At 40.2% G+C, this 20,677-nt stretch overlaps 1 protein-coding gene across 1 annotated transcript in view; it reads left to right on the top strand.

Moving 5' to 3' along the window:
- Positions 1-20,677, top strand: part of dym (dymeclin) — a 60,941-nt gene that overhangs the window by 20,237 nt on the left and 20,027 nt on the right. The window contains exons 9-14 of the mRNA XM_022203607.2: positions 2,912-3,097; positions 3,228-3,406; positions 4,567-4,692; positions 4,837-4,950; positions 5,094-5,188; positions 9,373-9,472. Coding sequence (XP_022059299.1) covers positions 2,912-3,097; positions 3,228-3,406; positions 4,567-4,692; positions 4,837-4,950; positions 5,094-5,188; positions 9,373-9,472 — 800 coding nt within the window. The remainder of the gene's footprint in view (positions 1-2,911; positions 3,098-3,227; positions 3,407-4,566; positions 4,693-4,836; positions 4,951-5,093; positions 5,189-9,372; positions 9,473-20,677) is intronic.

Raw genomic sequence — 20,677 nt, 5'->3', positions numbered from 1 at the left:
TCCCTTCCTCACTGGAATTGCATACACATTCATACAAACAAATGTCGGAGTAGCCCTTTGCGAGCCATTCGTGAATTTAGAGGCAAATCAACATATAAACATTAAAGGAACAGGAAGAAAAAGCATTTAAACAGCCTTTATTTCATCATGCAAGGAGGAAACACTAGAATGTCACCTGTCATTTTCACCCTGAATTAAAGTTTTAATAACATAGGATGCTGGTGTGCATGAAGCAAATCACCACTTTAATGTCATAAAGTAGCATCTGTTCACTTCCAGTTATCCTTTCAGGGTCAGTAACCAAATAAACCGGTTTCATCATGGGGATCACAATGACTTTTTAACATTATTCTTCCATCAAGGAGAGAATATGTAAATTCAGCCAGAGACTTGTTCTGTTCTTCCAACCTTCACCTCTGGATGGCAACATATCTACTTGTCTTCTCGACGAAGTCAGTAGCTTGTAGCCCTACAGCACACAGCCTCTCTCTGGTGCTTGGTTTGTGCGTTTTGTCTGGCTAGACGTGCAGGAGCCAGAGACTGTCATCTGTGTACCTTGGTGTTAATGTTTCTCGTGATGCCTGAAAGCGCCAGCACTTCAGTGGCGCTGTAAGAACTTCTCTCACCTCGCTCAGTCTCTCACAAAAAAAAAACTAACCCCGCTCCGGTTGGCCAGTAGTTCCAGTTTCTCTTTGTTCTGTGGCGCCGTCTATGTTGTTTTAAATTTCAGGTGCTGCAAACAATTGTGCGTAACTCCATTGTGCACACTTTGGTCTTGATTACATTAGTCTAACTGCACGTACTCTTTTGCAACTCATTTCCTAGTCAAGGGTAAATCAGTTATATGGCTTAAGAGCTGTCATTTTTGAGAATACTTCAGTGCTTCTATAGAAATATTGTCATACATAAGCTAACTGTTCTTCTGAATGGAAGCCTCCTTAGTTACCCTTCTGTTAAGAAAGCTGCAGTTCTCAATCCATTCTTGAAACTTTTCACTGTGCTCAGGTGTATTTAAATGACAATGTGAAAGGAGTCTCTCACAACTTGTCTTTATGGGGCTATACAGTCAGTTTCAAATCATTGTTTAGCTTTCTGCCTTGCAGCTTTCTGTTCACATTCATGCTTACTCTTCTCACCGCATCAATTTCAGCTCCAAATAGAAGCTGCGTTTAGCAATACAGCTCTTAAAACCCATTGTAAACTACCAGTTTAGCACCAAAAAGCAGATAAAGTTCATGACTAAGTAGCGAGAAAAGCAGAGAAAAAAATCACAGATTTCTTTTGGGAGTTGATAGAGACCAAAAAAGGAGCTGAAAGAGAGCAAATATTGGATTTGCATTTGTCGGAGTGACACAAACGTAAAGTCAGCTGAATTCAGTGAGTTGCTTAGTGTGTAAATAAGCAACTGTTTGCTAACAGGTTCCATATGGCAACTTAAAAAGTGATGTTACAGTCTTACCAGAAGGTATTTATTGTAATCAATACAAAGCCAATAGGGCTTCTTTAAAGAGAGGTAGCACAGGAGCAAAATATTGGACTGGAAATGATCAAACAACACATCTAGTTCAAAATGAGTAGAAAATATTTGGACGACTCTTCATTAAAGATCTTAGTTGCAATGCTTCGGTATTTAGCTTGCTATTCTGTAGAATACAGAACTGCTTGGTAGCATCTGGGCATGGAATCAGTCAGTTTCTATAACAGCTGCGGTAAAAGTTTCCACCATGTTTCAGTCAGCAAAGGTTTCAGTTCACCCACATAGAACACTGACAAGCTGATGTTTCTTCCTCCGTAGCATACCATAGGCGCTGTATGGGATTTAGGTCAGTTCTCTGGAAGGGCAATTCTAAGACTTTGATTTTCCTCTGCACAATATTTCAGCAGGCGGCTGGCAGCCCCCAGACTTTTCCCACCTCCATGCTTTACTGTACTCTCAGTGCTGTCTGGTTGAAATTCTTCTCCTGGCATTCTTCACATAGAATTCTACCATCAGATCCTTGTAGGTTGAATTTGTCTGAAAATGTCTGAGAGCTGCTGCCTTTCTCTGCATGTTCTTTTGTACTTTTAATCCTGGTTGATGAACGGTTTCTGCCGTATCTTTTTCCCTCCGTCCTTGCACTCGTTGATCCTACTTCGAATGGTCAGTGAGCTGAGGTGTTTGATCATTTTCTCTGAAGCTATCCTTGCCTCTGCTTCAAACCAGTTTTTCTTAATTTTATGGTTATTTTATGCAGTCCAGTCTGCTGTGGTAATTCTGGGTTTGCCTATGTGGCTATTTAAAAGTCCAACTGCTGTGGATGGATGGTTTAGGTTTTTGCTGAGCTGTCAAGTACAGTGATCTCCATTTTTTTCTTCTGAGCTGACTTCACTTGTCTTTGCCATTTTCGCCATTGCTTTTTATGAATAATTTAATAATCTAAATAATTTATATAGGATGTGTACAGTCAGCTACCCTTCAGTCAAAGTAATGCAGGTGCAGTTCACCAAATTAATGACGGACAGGTTCCACTAAGTTTGAGCCTTTGAAATTGTCTACATTTTTGTGACATTTGTCGGAGCTTCGATCCATCCTTTCTCTTGTAACAACTTGAGTGATTGTTTTTATAGCGGAAATCTCTTGTTTGAAAACAATAATATTATTCTATGCATCAAATACCAATTTGTTTCATGTCAGTGAAATGGCCTCATGAATCTCATGACTGATTAACTGTACGAATGCAGGGTGTCCCAAAATCATTTCGCAGGCCAATAATTTTGGCAATTCTTGAAATAACCTCAAATTTTCACATAATATATAGAAACAGATTAGACACTTTAATCAACTACAGAAACAATAGTGATGAAAGAAGCATAAGATTTTTCCTGTGTATTTGTATTTTTATGTGTCCAACTTGTGTGTCTCTGTCTGCAGGTGGTCTGTGGAGTGTCTTTACATTGGGTGGAGCTGGCAGCAAAGCCGGGATAGACCAAGAACATGACCCCTTACCTTTGTCCAATCAGAGCCTTCTGTTACTGCTGGTACTAGCCAATCTAACAGATGGGCCTGACTGGCCCAACCCCTACCGCCAGGCTATTACTTGTTTCAGAAACACACAAGGTACAATCGATATAATGCTCATTTTTTGTGCTATTCGTATTTGAGACAGTTGTTTATATGTCTGACGTGTATGAGAGGTCAAGTTGAAAGTTGATAGTAACCCTGCTAATATTTACCCTTGACCATTTAGACACATCATCGCTGCCTGTGGAGCAACCTCACACTTTCCAGATCAATTTCAACAGTCTGTACACAGCTCTGTGTGAGCAGCAACGCTCTGACCAAGCCACGCTACTACTGTACACCCTGCTTCACCAGAACGCCAACATGAGGACGTACGTGCTGTCGAGAACTGACATGGACAATCTGGTGGGTAGGCCGGGAATGACGACACTCAGCTTTCATTTTTCCTGTCTGATTCTGACATGTTCAGCAAAGAAAAGCGGTGTTAAAAATCAATCAAAGTGTGTTTGGGAAATGCTTAATAAAACACATTATGCAGTTCTTCCATGCACGGCCATGAAATTGTTTCATCTCGGACCAATGCCATGGCTCAGTAAACAGGCAAGATGTATGCAGTAGCAGCTGGGGCTTTTCTGTCCATGTGGGACAGTGCCAGTTATTCCTTACAGCAGAATGAATGTACTAAGGCATTTAGTGAATGAAAATCAATCTTTAGCTCAGCATGTCAGATGGAATTGCATATGAAAATGGTAGACATTCTTTCACATAACATAGTCTTATTGGAAGGGACATGGAAGTGGGAACAGCAATGAAAGTAATCAAAATAGACTTGTGACAATTCATGTGCAAGAAACAATCTTAGCTTACAATCTAAACTGTCATGCTATTAAATTCTCTCTGACCTTTCCGTGTTCCTCCCAATTTAAAGCTTCAATAAAATATCATCATTAACAGATCTAGACTGAGATTATTATGTTGGGGGAGGGCAACTAATGAGTCTAGCCACTTTCTCTGCTGAACAATAAAGCATCACTGCACGTCAGCATAATGAGCTAACGCTGCAACTGTGTGCATTCATTGCTCACCATGCCAACTGCTTTCACCCTGATGATGAGGCTGAGAATTTGATCTTTTGGTTGCTGTGTCTTTACCCAATCACTTTTACCATCTGTTCTACTTTCCGCCGTCCATAAATAGAACAAATTATGCCTTTTTGAAATTGGTTTTGTAGAGAAAAAGCTCTTTAGTGGCATCCATTGCACAACTGCAGTCTGTCCCTTTGTGTTTTCACGTGCGCCGCCTCTCTCACCATGCTTTTAGAAAGAGAGTGGTTAATTTGTGATGATAAACTGCCAGTGACGCGCATCAGTTTGTCTCATCTCCTGGTTTTGGTTCCCCAAATAGAAACAATAGGAGATTTTGCAGTAGTGGGGGAATGTGTACACATATCTAATGTGGTTATGCTAAAATCCAAATAAAATCAGAAGTATTGTAACGAGGATTCAGTGTGTTCAACCTACATACATGCTCAGGCCTTTTTCCTGCTCTCCCGCTGTGCTTTTTAGGTGTTGCCCATCCTTGAGATCCTTTACCACGTAGAGGAAAGAAATTCTCATCATGTCTACATGGCCCTCATTATTCTCCTCATACTCACAGAGGATGATGCCTTCAATCGCTCCATTCACGAGGTGGTAGGTAGTCACACACTTTATTACACGCTTCACATCTCTGCTATTGCTAGTGCATTATTTGCAGTCGTTGGAATAAATTGAAGTATTCCTGATGTTTTTGACAGACATCTCACATTTCTGCCCATCTCGCTCTCTTTTACACAGGTATTGAAGAACATCTCGTGGTATACGGAGAGGTCATTGACGGAGATCTCACTCGGCAGTTTGCTCATCCTGGTGGTCATCCGCACTATTCAGTTCAACATGACCCGGACAAGGGTAAAATGAACACCATCATGCACACAATTTGTGCTCTGCCAAGAAAGATAATTTCTGCATTCGTCATGATCGAGCTTTCAAGAGTAAATTAACAGTAATTTGCAGTTAAACAGTAATACCATTGTTCTGTCTATCCTCTCTAGGACAAGTACCTACACACCAACTGTCTCGCTGCACTTGCCAACATGTCAGCCCAGTTTCGATGTCTCCACCAGTATGCTGCCCAGCGCATCATCAGGTGAGGATGTGCTGTAGGTGTAGAAATGACAACGCAAATGGAGCAGAACAAAGGGTGCTAGAATATGTTAAATGACATTTCTGTTTTTGTATCCATTCATTCTCTGTGACGTATCCCAGCACTCATCTTGTTCTTGTAAACGTATTCTGTGGCAACGAGAGGGTCAAGTCAAATACGAGGCTGAATGGTCAAGTCTGTTTTTATTGTGTGCAACATTTGAAAATGGTATCTGTAGCATTTTAAATTCAAATCTGGACTTTGACCTTCCTTATTTTTGACTGTCTTTACATTATATATTCCAACTAGGAGTGAGTGACTCCTAGTTGATACAACAAACTGAGATGGGATAAAATAACACATAAATGTGTGTATTTGGCTCATTCAATGAAATATATGCCAGACAAATGAAAGTATTTCTTCACAATGATGCAAAAAGGCAAAGAGGAATAGAACATTGCTTTTGCTCTTTGCTTTGCGGCGCCTTCAGTAATGCACACCAAGCAATGTTAAGTAAATAAGTACCAGCACTGTAACAATATAAATGGCATTGCAGAGAGTGTTGTCTGTTGCTATTGTGACATTGCTCACTCCTGCCAACCTTATACTGTGATCCACTTTTCTACCTCTCTGTCTGACAGTGTGAGTAAGTCTGTCAAAAGTTAAAGAAATGAATACAAAGTGGTGTGTTTTGTGAAACTGTTGTTTTGTCATGCATCACAATCAATAGCGTAGGTAGTGCGTATGACTACGTATTCAAATTTTTCAATTGCTGCTGCATGTAAACAACAAAGCTTGGAACAATGACTATATGAGGCTGAAAGAGAAACCAGAATGTGTGGACAGGATGGAAATTCTAATTCATGCACAAACATACTCATTCATTTTAATGATTCATCTTGAATCGGCACAAAATATTTATTGTTATGGGAACCTGACAACAGCTTCAGCAGGGGAGACTAAGAAAAGTACTGAGAGTGTAGTGTGTCTCTGCAGACAAGAACATTATGTAACATGAGGGAAAGGGTTTGGCTCATGAGAAGACGGAAGAAAAGGACAAGGTCCAAACCACACACACATACGGACATGGAGTCTTTTATGTCTGTTTCAGGCACACGGGAAGAAATGTTTCCTTCCCTGAAGACGTGCACACATTCACGCACATTCAAGGATCCTCTTATCTCGCCGCCTGTGTCTCTCTCCATATCTGTGACTCTGTTGTTTTGAGTCGGAGAGGAACACTGTCTGTGAATGTGCAAGTCTGTCCAACAGTGATGTAGAGCAACTGACTCCATGTCTAATGATAATGATGATGACTATGATGGCCTGGGCTGGGCTAAACCGGCTGGCTGGCTGGCTGGCTGGCTGCTAGATAAAGGGAATTTCCTGCCAGGAATTTCCAAATGTCAGCCAAACAACACTGAACTGTGCTTCATAATTTACTCTTGGAGCGAATCGTAGCTGGTACTGTTTATTTACAGGCAGCAGCGGGTTGATTTACCCTCACCACCACCACAGCACATCTTTCCATATTATTTCACGTTCATCGTTGCTCTGCATCAATATTTCCTATCGGCTGCCTTGTTGGTCCTGCTGTTGACTCCGTACATAATTGTGTGGTTATTCATTCAGTATCCAGACTCAACAGACACAGTTTAGACCTGTGATTAATGGTCATCTTCGCTTTCATTCTGACAGTTATTTTATAGATTAATCAATTCATTGTTTGGTCTGAGACCGCATGGTTGCCAGCATAGACTATCCAGTATCCACTATCACAGAAGAAATGTTCACATTTAAGAAGCTGTAGTCACAAAATGTTTGCAATTTTGCTTAAAAAATGTAAAATGCAGCAGAATAATTAATTTTCTATCAGTCAAATACACAATTCATCATTTCATCCCTTTCACAGCAGTTTTACCTAGTCCGCTTTTAACTCACCAAGCCTTTTCCACTGACCTAATTCAGTGCGATTTATGCTCAGAAGAAATCTTTTAAAAGCACCGAAATATTGGAAAAAGTTTCATGCTTATGTGCAGCACAAAAGTTTAAGCATTGCTCTGCCAAATTAATCAGTGCAAATGTGAAAATGGGCGTCCAAAAAAAATTAATGAAATGCAAAACTGATAAAACCATAATTTGCTGTAACTGGTTTGGCTTTTTCTACCATCAGCAAGTATTCGGGCTATGCTGTCACTCCCCATACATACCTCCACTCCTCCAAAAATGAAGATTAAAAATGCTAAATTAAAAAAAAAACAGAAGTATTTTTGTATGTAGCTCCAACAGTCCAGGTTCTAGATCAGAAAGTAGCCATCATTTTATGTGTCACCCCCTCTATTTACCCTAAAACACAGCAAAGCATGCACAGACAATGGGAAACGCATTAATTCATTTTAAAAACACAAATCTCATTTTTGGCAGACTGCAGCAATAAAATGCCACACTGTATCACAGTTCATGCTTCTAACTTATGTAATCTTATCACATTTTCATGAATATATTCCAATAAAGGAAGCTGATGGAACTGTGCACTGATACACATTCACCAAATTATTCAAATTTTGTTAACGCTTAAGGAGCATTTAAGCAGAAAAACAACCTTGAACAGAAAATACCACAAACCTTAATGATACTGTGTGAAATGTAAGTTATCTCATACATACAAATGTGAAGTCGGAGTGAGCAGCACACAGTAATGCACAGTTTGAGTCTTCAGCGTGTCAGGGTGAACATCATCTGTCATTACATCAGTCCGATAACTGATTTTGGGATCATGCCAGTACTGTGGAAATCTTTTGTATCGCTGTTTCCCCGACTGTGTCCATCAGTGCCTCGGCATAAATGGCGGACGGGACAGACCAACTAGTCACAGTGCGTTATTGTGGGCATATATCCCAGGTGGATCTCGGTTGGTGGTCTCTCATTTGAAATGGAAAAAAAACTGAATACACAGAACAACAGCTCCTTGAGTAGTCGCGGCTAATGGAGCCTTTGACGTTAGGTCTGAAGATGACAAGCGGGCCTCCACGTAGCTGCTCAGGTACCTTCACTTGGCCAATTATCCTGGATAAAGAATGCTGAGGGATTTTGCGTTTCCAGTGCTGACAGATGGACAGGTGTAGCTCTAAGGGGCTTATCAGAGCTCCATTTGTGCTTTGTGTTTTTTTTTCGCTGCTATTGGGTTTAATTTATTCTGCTTTCTTTCCCCTTCTTGATTAACACGCAAATTAAAAATTGAACACCCCTGGGTGCCGAAAGAGTGTATTAAAAAGTTGTAATTAAAGCAGAAGGTTACTAATAATTTTAATAACACTGTTTTACAAGCAGGAAAGACGTAGCAAACATTTTTCAAACGTGTCTCTTTTGAGGTGTGTTGTGTGAGCACACGTGAATCAGTTTCCTGTGACATGAACACTGCTTTAATGCCGTGTGTGTGTGTGTGTGTGTGTGTGTGTGTGTGTGTGTGTGTGTGTGTGTGTGTGTGTGTGTGTGTGTGTGTGTGTGTGTGTGTGTGTGTGTGTGTGTGTGTGTGTGTGTGTGTGTGTGTGTGTGTGTGTGTGTGTGTGTGTGTGTGTGTGTGTGTGTGTGTGTGTGTGTGTGTGTGTGTGTGTATTGACCCACCCTATTGCTACAACACAAGGTCACTCAAGCAGACTCACTGACACTTGATGTATGTCTTTGTCCTGCCGTCAGGTGCAAATTGTGTATTTCCATCCCATGCAACAGTACACACAAACACATAGAATAAAAGTGAAACAAGTTACACTGAAATGGGAAGCGTCACTTCCAGATACTAGTTGGGAAATTAAAGCTGCATGTTGTGATTGTAAATCGGTGCTAAATGAAGCATAATTTGTTTCATTTTGACACATCATTTCTAAAACAGTCTCCTGCCAGCTTCATGATTATTTTGTTATTCCAGGACTCATTATTATTCATTATTTTTTACAAGCTTCATTTAGAAATCAAAATAGGTCTGTGTTTAATAATAATCTGTCCTAAATAGAGGCTTCTCACTTTGGTTGAGGTAAGTCAGGGAAGCTATTTAAGTGTTTGTGGCACATTTAATTACAACATGTGCAGTATGTCGATTGTGTTTTTAAGTTCTTTGGTCTTCATTGAAGTGCATCATTCATCTGTCACTGGGGTTCTCATTCCTTTCCCTCTCTGTGTCTCCCCTGCAGCTTATTTGCTTTGCTTTCCAAAAAGCACAACAAGGTTTTGGAGCAGGCAACACAGTCTCTGCGAGGCAGACAGGGAGACAACACAGCCTTGCCAGACTATGTGAGTAGAACAGACGCACACACTCACTCGATCTCAGTTTGCACCAAGTTTGTTGATGGTTGCCAAATTATGTCTACATGGATAAGGAACGGTAATTAAACTTGGGCATTTGTGACAGTGTAATAAGGGTGAGCTTACATGTAATTGCATTTGAAGCAGTTGTTTAGTTTAGCAATTAAAAATGTGTTTAAAAATGACTATCAATTCATCTGTACTGTTTGTAATTAATTCTCATTGACTGAAGAAATGTTCACATTTGCTTTCTTGCTGACAGTTTGATTGCTATTACTCTCATGTGTCTATTAAATATAAAGCTGTATTCACTAGCCCGTTAGCTTAGTGTGAAGTCTTTCAATAACTTCCCAACCATGGAATTGCTCTATGTGGATGATGCCCATGAAATCAAAACTTTTTACCATTAAACAAACAAGATATAATGTGTGAGATTTAGAGGTGTAGGTTGGTGGATTTTGTTATCTTTTAGATGAAGCCAGGTTAGTCGTTTCCCATAAACTGTGTATTAGAGATGTATGAAGCAACCATGGCACCATTCAGTGTCTTGTAGACTACTTCAGTCAGCATCTTAGTCTTTTGAAACCATATGTAAAGAGTAAGGGATGGATCTAAGAACACAAATAGTTAATCAAAAGATTGCCACGCACTAAAACAAACCCTGCTTTATCATCTTTTTTTTTTCTAAAGACCTTTATTTACAAATTATACGTCATCCCGCATTATGCAAAAAAGTGTTTAAACCACCAATTGACACTATAAAAATAATTAAAATGTTTACTGAGATAAGAAATCAAGTGAAATGTAAGGTCATTTTCTCATAGACTTCAGTACAATCTGGCTTCTTTTTGCAACCAGAGGAGGGTCCCCCTGCTGGCCATTAGAAAGAATGCAGGATTTAGGTACCTCTACAAAGGCTTCAATTTTCAGATCTGGAGACTACATTCAAACAAGACTTTAGCTTTACTTAGGGTGCACACGTTACTGGTTTTGACCTTGTCATTAAACTCTTAGCAAGAAAGCAAATACATGCAGCTGTGTGATAATGTCATACTAACATTTTAAAATAGTCTGAAAAATGAGCAATAATCAAAACATTTAATTTCTTAGCAGTAACCAGCAAAATACTGATACAAATATTGTTGTATCACAACTAACAAGAACATCATGTTCTGCTGGACTTGATTTGGTCTGCTTTGTAGCATTTTCATCATGTTTTCATAACTCTCATTCTCTGCTGTAAAGTGAAAAGCTATTTTTATAATCCTGTTATGTCAACCAGTTCATATTTGATGAAGCATTGAGCATTTATGAAATTGAGGGTTGCATGTTTAATTTTATATCAAAGTTATTTTATTTCAGAGCAGCAAGTATGAAATTTCTCAGAAACTGTGACAATCTAATGTTGAAATCTTCTGTTGGTGGAGCTTCTGTTGACTATTGACAAATATTGTATAAGATTATTTGTGTTCAGCCATCCCTGCCTTCAGGTCCTTGTGTCTGCCTCTCAGTCTGGCTGTCTCATTAGATTTGCATGGCTTTAGATAAGTGTGTGTACGTAACCATATTTGTGTGCATGTGTTTGGAGGAGGTCCCCACAGATGCCCTTAGGTGTTGGGGTAACATGAGTGTATTTGAGTGCTCCTCCAACCATGCAGTGTCTGTCTGATGAGCCTCCTTTCAAACGGACATCTTTGCACACACATAAACACACACTCATAAAAACATACAAAATGCAATTATCCAGCTTTGTTTTGATGCCTTCTTCCTTCAGGGCCTATTTTAATGCTCTATTTTATTTGCATACATGCGTAATCACACACTATGTATGACTGCAAACGGAAAAGAGATCAGTTTCGCCAGCTGTTCCCATAGGAGAGTGTATTCAGAGTGAATATAAAATTAATGAAAAATATAATATGATAAATACATGTACTTAGAGTGAGGGGTCAAAGTGAAAGGTCACCTGCATAACGGCACTGCTGCTTTTGATAGAGATTCATTGTGTTGCTCAAGGACACTTTGCAGATTTTCAGCAGGATTATTTCACGGGAATTTTGCGAAGATTTTCTCCTTGAATAATGTCTGGCATCCAGTCTGGGTCATAGACTCTTAAGACAGAGCTGGTCAACTTTTCTGATACCGTTATCCTTGAGCTTAGACTATACTAACTCAATGTGACATTGGTTCCCATGGCATCCGCATCTAGAAGTCAACTTCAAATTTTATTGACATCTCTTGATGAAAGGGAACATACTGTGTTGTTTGACCTCTGAGCATGTACACACACACACACATACGTACATGCACACGTTGAGACATGAATTGAGTTTAATTATGTCTTGGATAGCGGTTGAGTTTCATGTGCATTCAAGTAGACCTGTACCAGTGGCTTTTCTCATGTCTTTTCTAGAAAATATCTTAGTTTTGAATGTTTTTGATCATGTTTTTGAGATATTCATAGTGCTGAGACAATAATTATATGTGGTTTTTGATTGAAACTAAGTGGAAAAATTACAATAAAACCGGTATTATTTGTTGTATATGATCAAAAACTGCAATATTATTGGCATTCCCATTAGTCTATGCTTGTACAAAAAAGCAGATGCCTGTGTGCTTACATGTTAAACTAAGATGTTGTACATGGTAAACATTATACCTGCTAAACATCAGCCTGCTAACATGCCAAAGGTTAGCCTAGCCGCGCTAGACAACCCACGGCAACGAATTTAATTCTCTGCCAGGGAGGGTCTAGTTACCCTTCATAAGGCTCGAGGCTGGATTCTCCTAAAACTGGCCGGACCAATCACCATGAAGTGTAGAGTCAGAAGGCGGGCGTAACGACGTGACAACAGAGGCGTGACGATTCTGACAGAAACAACCGGCGCACAATAAACAGTTATCTTTCGACTCGGCTTTGGCCACAGCCCTTAAAGATTTGAAGCTAAAATTCAACTTGAAAGATAAACAAAGGACAGCACTTAAGTGTTTCATTGAGAAGAAAGACGTATTTGGACTTATGCCGACGGGATATGGCAAATCCTTAATATACCAGTTGGCTCCGCGGCTCCGCTGGTTGGGAAGCTAATGGGACTTAGCCACAATCCGCCGGTGCTCTCGGAACTACGTCAGCCTATTCGTTGCGTTGATTGGTTGTATACCTACCCAATTGCTGCAGAGGGATTTGATAGACAACCTTTTAGCCCGCTTCCCTAGACCCTTGTGCTGTCAGAAACATGGGTGTAGCATGGCTAGGCTAGCTCAAGGTAGCATTTAGCTCAAAGCACTGCTGTCTCTAACTACAATGGTACACAGCAGAGATACAGTAATGAGGAGGTGTGCCATAATGTGAAGACACCTTTAGGCTGTAGACTCTTGTATTTATTATTTAAATTGGTGGTTGGCCTAGATATAGAGTTTAAATGGTAAACCTTATCTAACAATTATTTTCATTGTTGGTCAATTATTTCCTAAACCCTCAGAACCTCAACCAGTTTCTGGTTGGTTTTTGCTCCTGTTGCATTTTTACACACTGTGGGCTCTTTTTTTCACTATAATATAAATTTCTATACCTCTTTGGAAACAGCAAAACCTAAAGTAGTCTCGAGTGCAGCATGACACCGCTATAAATCATACAAAAGGAAAAACAAAAGTTGAATTCAAAAATGGAAAGAACCTGGAATCAACAAGTACAACATGTCTAATATCTGCTCCATGTAAACACAGCCTGCAGTTCCACCCATTCTTGCTGAAAAATCCATATTTTTAATAGTCTGGTTAGAACAAATGCTTTATTGTTGGCAATTATGTAAAGAAACTCGTTTTCATGAGATTTTAAGCTGAGATTTGGTTGGATGGAAACCACACATTAATAAGCTCAAGACGTGAGAAAGTTGAATATCTGAAAATTCCCTCTATTTTACAATTCCTTATTCTGATTTAGAGTGTAAGTTTGTAACTTTTTTTTTGTCTTTTAATGACATGTTGTTCAAACTAGCTGGCTGGTTTTAAGGAGTTGACATGGTTACTTAACTGGCTTATTGTTTGTTGTGTAAAATCTCAGAACCTCTTCAAATAGCTGTTTTTTTTTAAAAAAAGCAATATGTGATACAATGATAGCAATTTATCCAGAAATAACAAGTGCAGTTGAAGCAACAGAACTGAGCGAGTATGGTGTATATTAGCAGGTTTTAAAAAGAGCATTGACGGTAGTGCGGTGTGGCTCTGAATGTATATCATGACAGCTTGCATTGTCTCCGAATATATACTAGATTTTAAGTAGATGTGCTGCTGATTTTTTAATATCCTCCGAGAAATGAGATTGCGGATGAAAATAAACAGTTAAATGTTTAACGTAATGGCATATATGGGAGGAAGATGGCTCGATAGAGAAGTTAATGGTGGCAAACATTATTTACAAAGCTGACTAGCCATTTATCTCAGCCCTCTTCCATTAGTTTTAATCTTAAACTGAAATTTCCATTAGACCTCATGCATAGCATTTCTTATCTTGACCAGTTATAATGACCTGCTGGCTGAACTCTGTCATTGGTTTGAGACGAGTGACATCTGAAGGAAGGGCTGCTATCTCATACCGACTGACTCCTTTGTTTCCTCCATCTCTGGCCCCCTTCTCCACCTCCGGTAGTGCTGGATGTGGCAGCGTAATTGAAAACAGCCCTCGTTGGTGTTGCTCGCAAACCCCTCGTCTTAACTTGGGAGGTGTGGAAGTTTAGGGAACTATAGGGAGAGATACAGACGAGCAAATGTGAAGAGAAACAATAGAAAGAGGAGAAGCAGGCAGAAGGAAAGGAGAGAAGAGGGGGGTTGGGGTGGGTTTAAGTGTGTTTTTGTGACAGGCATCTGGAAACAATGTAATTTGGCTGAGTCTGGCTCTGGAGAGAGAACTAATGTTTGTTTAATGTGGGATTGTCCTGGACGTGTAATTGCTCTCTTTACGAGGGGGAGACTGAGAGGAGGATATGAAAAAATGTCGTCAAAGGCCCTAAACTGTGGCTTAAAGCTGGGTGCATGCTGCTTATGTGTTAATGTCTCTCTCTTTCGCTCTGCCTCCTCCCTCCCTCTTGATGTCTGCCTCTCGGTCGCTGTCTCTCTTTCATATATACACACTGGGAACACACCCCCTGTCCCTGAATGTGTTTGTGCTGCTGTGTCTGGTTAGTGTCAGGGAAGAAAGAGTGAAGGGCGAGGGCCCCTCCAGCCCCCAGGGAACATCCAGAGGCTCCCTGTCCAACCAGGGCAACTCTCATGGGGCCCCACAGTTGCTCTTTGCAGCCTCTGCACCCCTGATCACAGATGTTTTTTTTTTTTCTTGCCCGTTGGGATATGTGAAGTGACATGCAGTATGTGGCTGCACATGCAAACAAACATAAAAAGAAGGAAGTAAGCGCCGTGTTGCATTGCATTGTGTGTCACTGTTTATGCTCCCAGCCAGCGGTAATGGTAATGTTACTTCTCTGCCTCTTAGTCTGTTTACTGTTGCACATTTCTGGGAAGAGACTACAAGCGCATACACACAAACACACACAGAGCCAGGAGCATGTTGGACCACCCTGTCTATGTGTTTATGTGTGCCGGTTGAGTCACAATCTGTGATCTCTTTTTAATAGCCGGAGTAGACACATGCATTAGCTTTGTAGCACCATTCCTCTTGTTTAGGGGGAAAGCAGAGCCCCAGGATATATCAACAGATAATAAACATTATGCCTTCTGTTTATTATCGGTGCTTTCAGGAATTTGCCACTTTCTTATGAGGCTACAAAATTATTTTTCTAAAATCCACAGTCATCCATTAAAGCTACCGTCGCCCAACTTGAAATTGCGTTTCTGAGGTTGTTTATGAAACAGTTTCCAATGTGTATGTAGGTGAGTAGTTTTCATCAGTCAGCCAGCACACTGTTGTTTGGTTCATTTGAAGTTTCCTGCACATAATTTTTTTCAGTACTTATTTACGATTTTCCACTGCTTAAGTGTGTTTTATTTTGTCAGTTGACTCAGACACACTTTACAAGGACATTTGTTGCTTGTACATGAAACAAGATTTTAAATCTCAACAGGATGGTTTACCCTCACAGCAGTGTCATAAGGCATAAGTGTCTTACTGGTTAGAACTGTAATATTTTGCATTTATAAGCAGCACATAAAATATAATTACAAAACAATAACACACTACAGTGTAGTTATACACAACATGCAAATGGTCGGCTGATGTTATTTTCAGGACTGAGACTAATACAGATTATTACTATTCAAGGAGATGGATGATTTTTAACATTTGCATATACATTTGCAGGAAACATGAGCCTCTCTGTTGAAATTTAGAATTCACTACAGCCACGCCAGCACAAAATTTATTTTAAAAGCCTTTTTTAAACATATGATTGATTAAAAGACATCTTTCAGAATTCACCCATTAGTGTTGATATACTGTTATGTTATAAATCAGCTATATAACCAAAGAGTAGTGACTACATATAGATGGAGGCAACTGCATCACAGCACATTTTATAATAAATTTATTTGATTTCAAATGTTTTTTAATATGTTAATAATCAACAAAACATTGAATATCGGTTCGATAATCCCTTAAATAAATAAAGCTTACTATCGCGAAACTACTAATAAACTATTTATAGACACTTGCTCCTTAAAATATTTAGCTATTGTATACTTAAAAACATTACAAATACTATTTCAAGTAAAGAACAAAAATCTTCCCACCTGTATTCAACATTTTTTTTTAATTAAGAGAAAAAAAATTATGTTTTAAGGAGGCTGGGTGTCTTTGAAAGAGGTAATGTGAGAACTGATGTTAAAATGTCGCCCTGGAAGGTTACTTGGGAAATATACCACTAATAGTGTTTCTCACTTCTCATACTTTTCTGTCCCTCTCTGCTGAGTTTCCTTGCCGTTGCAGATTTTCTATAAAATTACTTGAAATGTCTGTTCAATGTAGCCTCCTCATGCCTCAATCACAAATGGGAATCTCATGTCTACTCCTCAGTCTCTGAGACGGTAAAATGTGGCAGTTTTATTGCCTGGCCTTACACTGACTTTCTCCCATGTGCATTTCATTTAATTCCATGGTGCTTATGGAGACTCATGTGCAAAGGAGAGATCAGTGTCTCCCTTCATACATCGCTTACCTGAAAGTAGGAACCGATTGATTGAAATGTGAATGTTGCATTATACTGTCACATTTCTTACGGTCTTTTGATGTAGAGCCAATCCTGCCACCAGCCCGATGTGCATTATCATACCCCTCAGAGGTTACAGTGCACACACAGAGCGCTTCTTGTCATTTTGAATGAAAATAACCAGAGGGGAGAGATGGCAAGCGAAACGAGGAAGGCAAAGGGCACCTATACATCTCACAGTTTCATACCACTTCATGCCTTTAATGGATTTGCATACAGTTGAAGATTTTGGCTCACAGTTCCTATTCTGGGACTACAACATGAAGATGATTAGTTGGGTCGTGAAGTGCTTCTCAACTGGTTGTTTGGTGGAATATGAGCAGCAGCTTGCACCTGGCAAATCATCATTTCTCTCACTTTTTTGATATTAGCACATTAACTCCAATGCTGCTTCACCTGGAAAAAAGGGGGAAAAAGATGAATGAGGTTCAGTTTCCAACAAAGTTGCTATTGTTGTTTGCTCGGTCATTAGTCAGTCGTTGCTGTAGAAGCTTTCATCAAAGTATCTGACTGTTGCTGAGACAATGTTCAGAGAGACATTAGCCTTTTTTTTGTTTGTTTTTTTTATTTTTTTATTTATTCTTTTATTTTAATGGGACTGACATAGATTGTGGGCAAAAACACTGTTTTCCTGGGTGGTTTATCTAACAAAAAAAATCCCTGAATCTTGCTAAACTTTTGTTGGAGTCCATTGTAATCCAGCGAGGTTGGCCAGTTATGACAAAAGAGCCACAGAGTGTGCTGTTAGTAGGCTACAATAAGTTTCATTTACCCACAATGTTTCGATGTAACACTGATTTTCCACAAATGTGGACAATTGGGGCCATTGGTGCTTTATGCAGATCTTTTGTGTGCTTACTAAATACAAGTGTAAATTCCTAGAAGATAATTTTCTAACCTGGATACCACCAATAACAGATAACGTACCCGCTGATAACTTTCCAGGGTATCAAATACCTCCTCATGCTGTACAGGGTTTTAGTGTCCGATAGATGTTTAAATTCCCAATACCGGGCTTTGCAAAAGTTCTGTTACACGGTTTCATGATCTTTAGAGATGTTTACATGTCGGAGTGAAAAATTCCATTAAATAAACTGAAAGTTCTACCTTATAGGCAGGTGTCCTTAATACAATTTTTTTTTCTCCGGTGAAGTTGTATCAAGATGGAAGTCAAAAGAGTTGAGATATCTGCTCTCCTTCATGCTGGCCACAACAAGTCTGACAGAGCCAAGCAGCTGAACATCAGCCGGATGACCGTCCACAGAGTCGCGGAGAGGCTCAAGAATGGTGAAGATCTTTCAGTGATCTATCAAGAATGGTGAAGTCCTGAAAGATCTTCACCATTCTTTAGCCTCTCCGCGACTCTGTGGACGGTCATCCGGCTGATGTATATGAGGAGAAAAATGTGGCAGCAGCAGATCCTTGTCAATGATTGTATTTTTTTTTAAACAGCCGCAGTTTTTGGTCTAAACGCTCACCAATCTGTTGTTTGAAAAGGCCTCAGTAAATGAGTTTAATACAGTCATGATTCTGTCTTGCATAAATGAGCTGAACTTTCAGTTTAAATAGCTGAATCTCTAGTGAAATTTACCATGGAATAAAATTATCACATATTATTAGTAACCTCTTAACCTCTTTGACTCTCTTTAAGTAGCTCATTATGTTCTCCTTTCGCTCTCGTAAGTCTGTTTCCTTGCTTTCCTCTCATTAAGTCGGTATCCTGCTGAGAGTGGAGAGCTAACTTACCATCCTTTTGGTCTCTCATGTTTCGTTTTTTCTTTTTCCTTACCTGCTCAGTGAAGACGATGATAGGCCTAGGTGTTAGTTCACTTGTTAGCCTGTCTCTTTATGCATCCTCTTATCTTCTCTCTGCCTTTTCTTGCGTCTATTCTCAGGCAGTAAGAGTGCCACCCCTGCAGGCAGCAGGTGCTCTGGGGTCCTAATGATTGTCTGCTTCCAAGTGGTAATTAGGGCAGGCCTGCTGCGCCCTGGTCTTTTTGTGATCCAGGCTCAGCAAAGCAGGGCATAGCTCGTAGCAAATCAATTAGCACTGCCCACCTATCTGAGTGCAATTGCAGCTGTTGGCATCATCTCTTTTTATCATTATCACACATAATTACCAACATTACTGCTGTTTTGCCTCCACTCCCTACCTAAGCCCCCTGCTGTTCGCACTCACCAAGTCTCAGAGAAGTAGAGTGCTTCTTTAAAGTAATAACATGTGCACAAATATGCTGGACCCTCTGAGTGATCCAGAGATTGTCCACACTGTCTTTTCTGAACAGATACTCCACCTACAAAAGCAGACTGTGTTGATGCTGCTGCTGTTCTGAGCGTCAAACACTGCCCTTTGCCTCATTCTATATGTGCTTGCAGCAAAAGATGTTTTTACATGTGTAAGGCTATGGAGTAATGAGCGGCTGACCTGGTCACAATGCTCTACAAAATGGTGTGATTATGACATGGCCATGGTACCATAATGCAGGTCAGACAATGACCTATTTAAAAAAAACTCCCAAAAGACGGGACAGGCTGCTGCTACTCAGCCAGTCTGACCCTCTCTGTCTGTCCATGTGGTGGTTTTTTCTTCTCTTTATGCTTTTCCTCTTCTATCGCTCTCATTCAAACTTTTTTCTTTTTCTGTATTTTATCTACACATTTTATCAGAAACTGCTTCTCGATTTTTCTCCTGCACTGCATTTTTGCTTGTGTCGATCTGTTATTTGCAAGTCTTCTCTTTGTTTTCTGTTAAATTGTTTGTATTGTAGCACTGTAAAACAGATTTCAGACAGATCTGTTTCATTAGGTGTGGCTTTTCATTCTTTCCTTTTGTCTCTCTCCATATCTGTTTTTGTGTCTTCATGCCCTTGTCCTTTGTCAGTAGTCCTTTCTTAATATGTCTGGTTTTTCTGCCCTGCAACAGCCTGCAGTGATCAGTGGGGCCAGCCATGGAATCACTAAGCTATTGGTTTAATGATGCCAGCTCCTGCTTTACAGGGATTTACATGTCTGTGTCTCTAAACACCCTGTCCACACACACACACACACATACGCTGCATAAAAACATGTATTGGTATGATAGGACGGCTAGACACACACTCACTGTCCTTCTCAGTCAAAAATTGCATCTGTCATTTCCAGTTCTAAGATAGATAGCAGAGGTGAAACCTACCTGCAGACAGAATGCATTTGGGCTCAGCGTGGTGAAGAATTAGCAGCAGAATCGGGCAGATGGAAAAGCTTACAAACATACACAGCCTCTCACAGGCTCCCAGTAAAGGTTTGTGTAATGGTGAACCAAGTAAAATGGGACGGCATCATTGAGACTAATGATACAGCTCATGTCTGAGGCCTATGTTTTCCTGGTGGAGAGAAAAACGTTAAATAGCAGTATGAGTGGTTGTGACTAAATGACAATGCAGGAAGGTTGGAAAATAGCACAAGACTGCGGGAGAAGGAACAGAAACGAGGAGAGGAGGGGAGGACAAGAAGAAGAAGGGGAAAAGGGAGAAAGAAAGGAAGAGGCAGTAATGGTTTTATGCCGTCAAGCAAGCACTTGTCAGGTGCTTTCTGGCTGCTAGAAGATACTTTCTGGGCGAAAACAAGTGCAAAAGAACAGAGTGGGAAGTGGAAGAGAAGGAGGAGGAGCCACCAAGATATTTAATCCTGTCTGGGTTTCAAGTAGACCATGGACCTCTTAATCTCATCCACTTGACAAACATACACACAGGGCCAGGCAGACGTCTAGCTAGCCTATTTTCATGTGACCTGAATTCCCCAGTGTGGCATTTTTTCCCTGCCAGACTAATCTCATTAAGCTGGGTGCAGAGCTGGAGAACAAACAGGCATCCTCACTCCTACTCTGCCTTCCTCTCCTGCTTTTGTCTCCTCTTCATCGTGTTTCGCTTTCTCCATTTACTCCCCCCACTCTCATCTTCTATGCTCTCATTTTTCATCGCCGTCTTCCTTTGCCTTG

Source organism: Acanthochromis polyacanthus, chromosome 18 (genome assembly GCF_021347895.1).
Source record: "Acanthochromis polyacanthus isolate Apoly-LR-REF ecotype Palm Island chromosome 18, KAUST_Apoly_ChrSc, whole genome shotgun sequence".
NCBI classification, from domain to species: Eukaryota; Metazoa; Chordata; class Actinopteri; family Pomacentridae; genus Acanthochromis; species Acanthochromis polyacanthus.
Note: the sequence above shows the minus strand (reverse complement) of the source record. Positions and strands in the feature narration are given on the sequence as shown.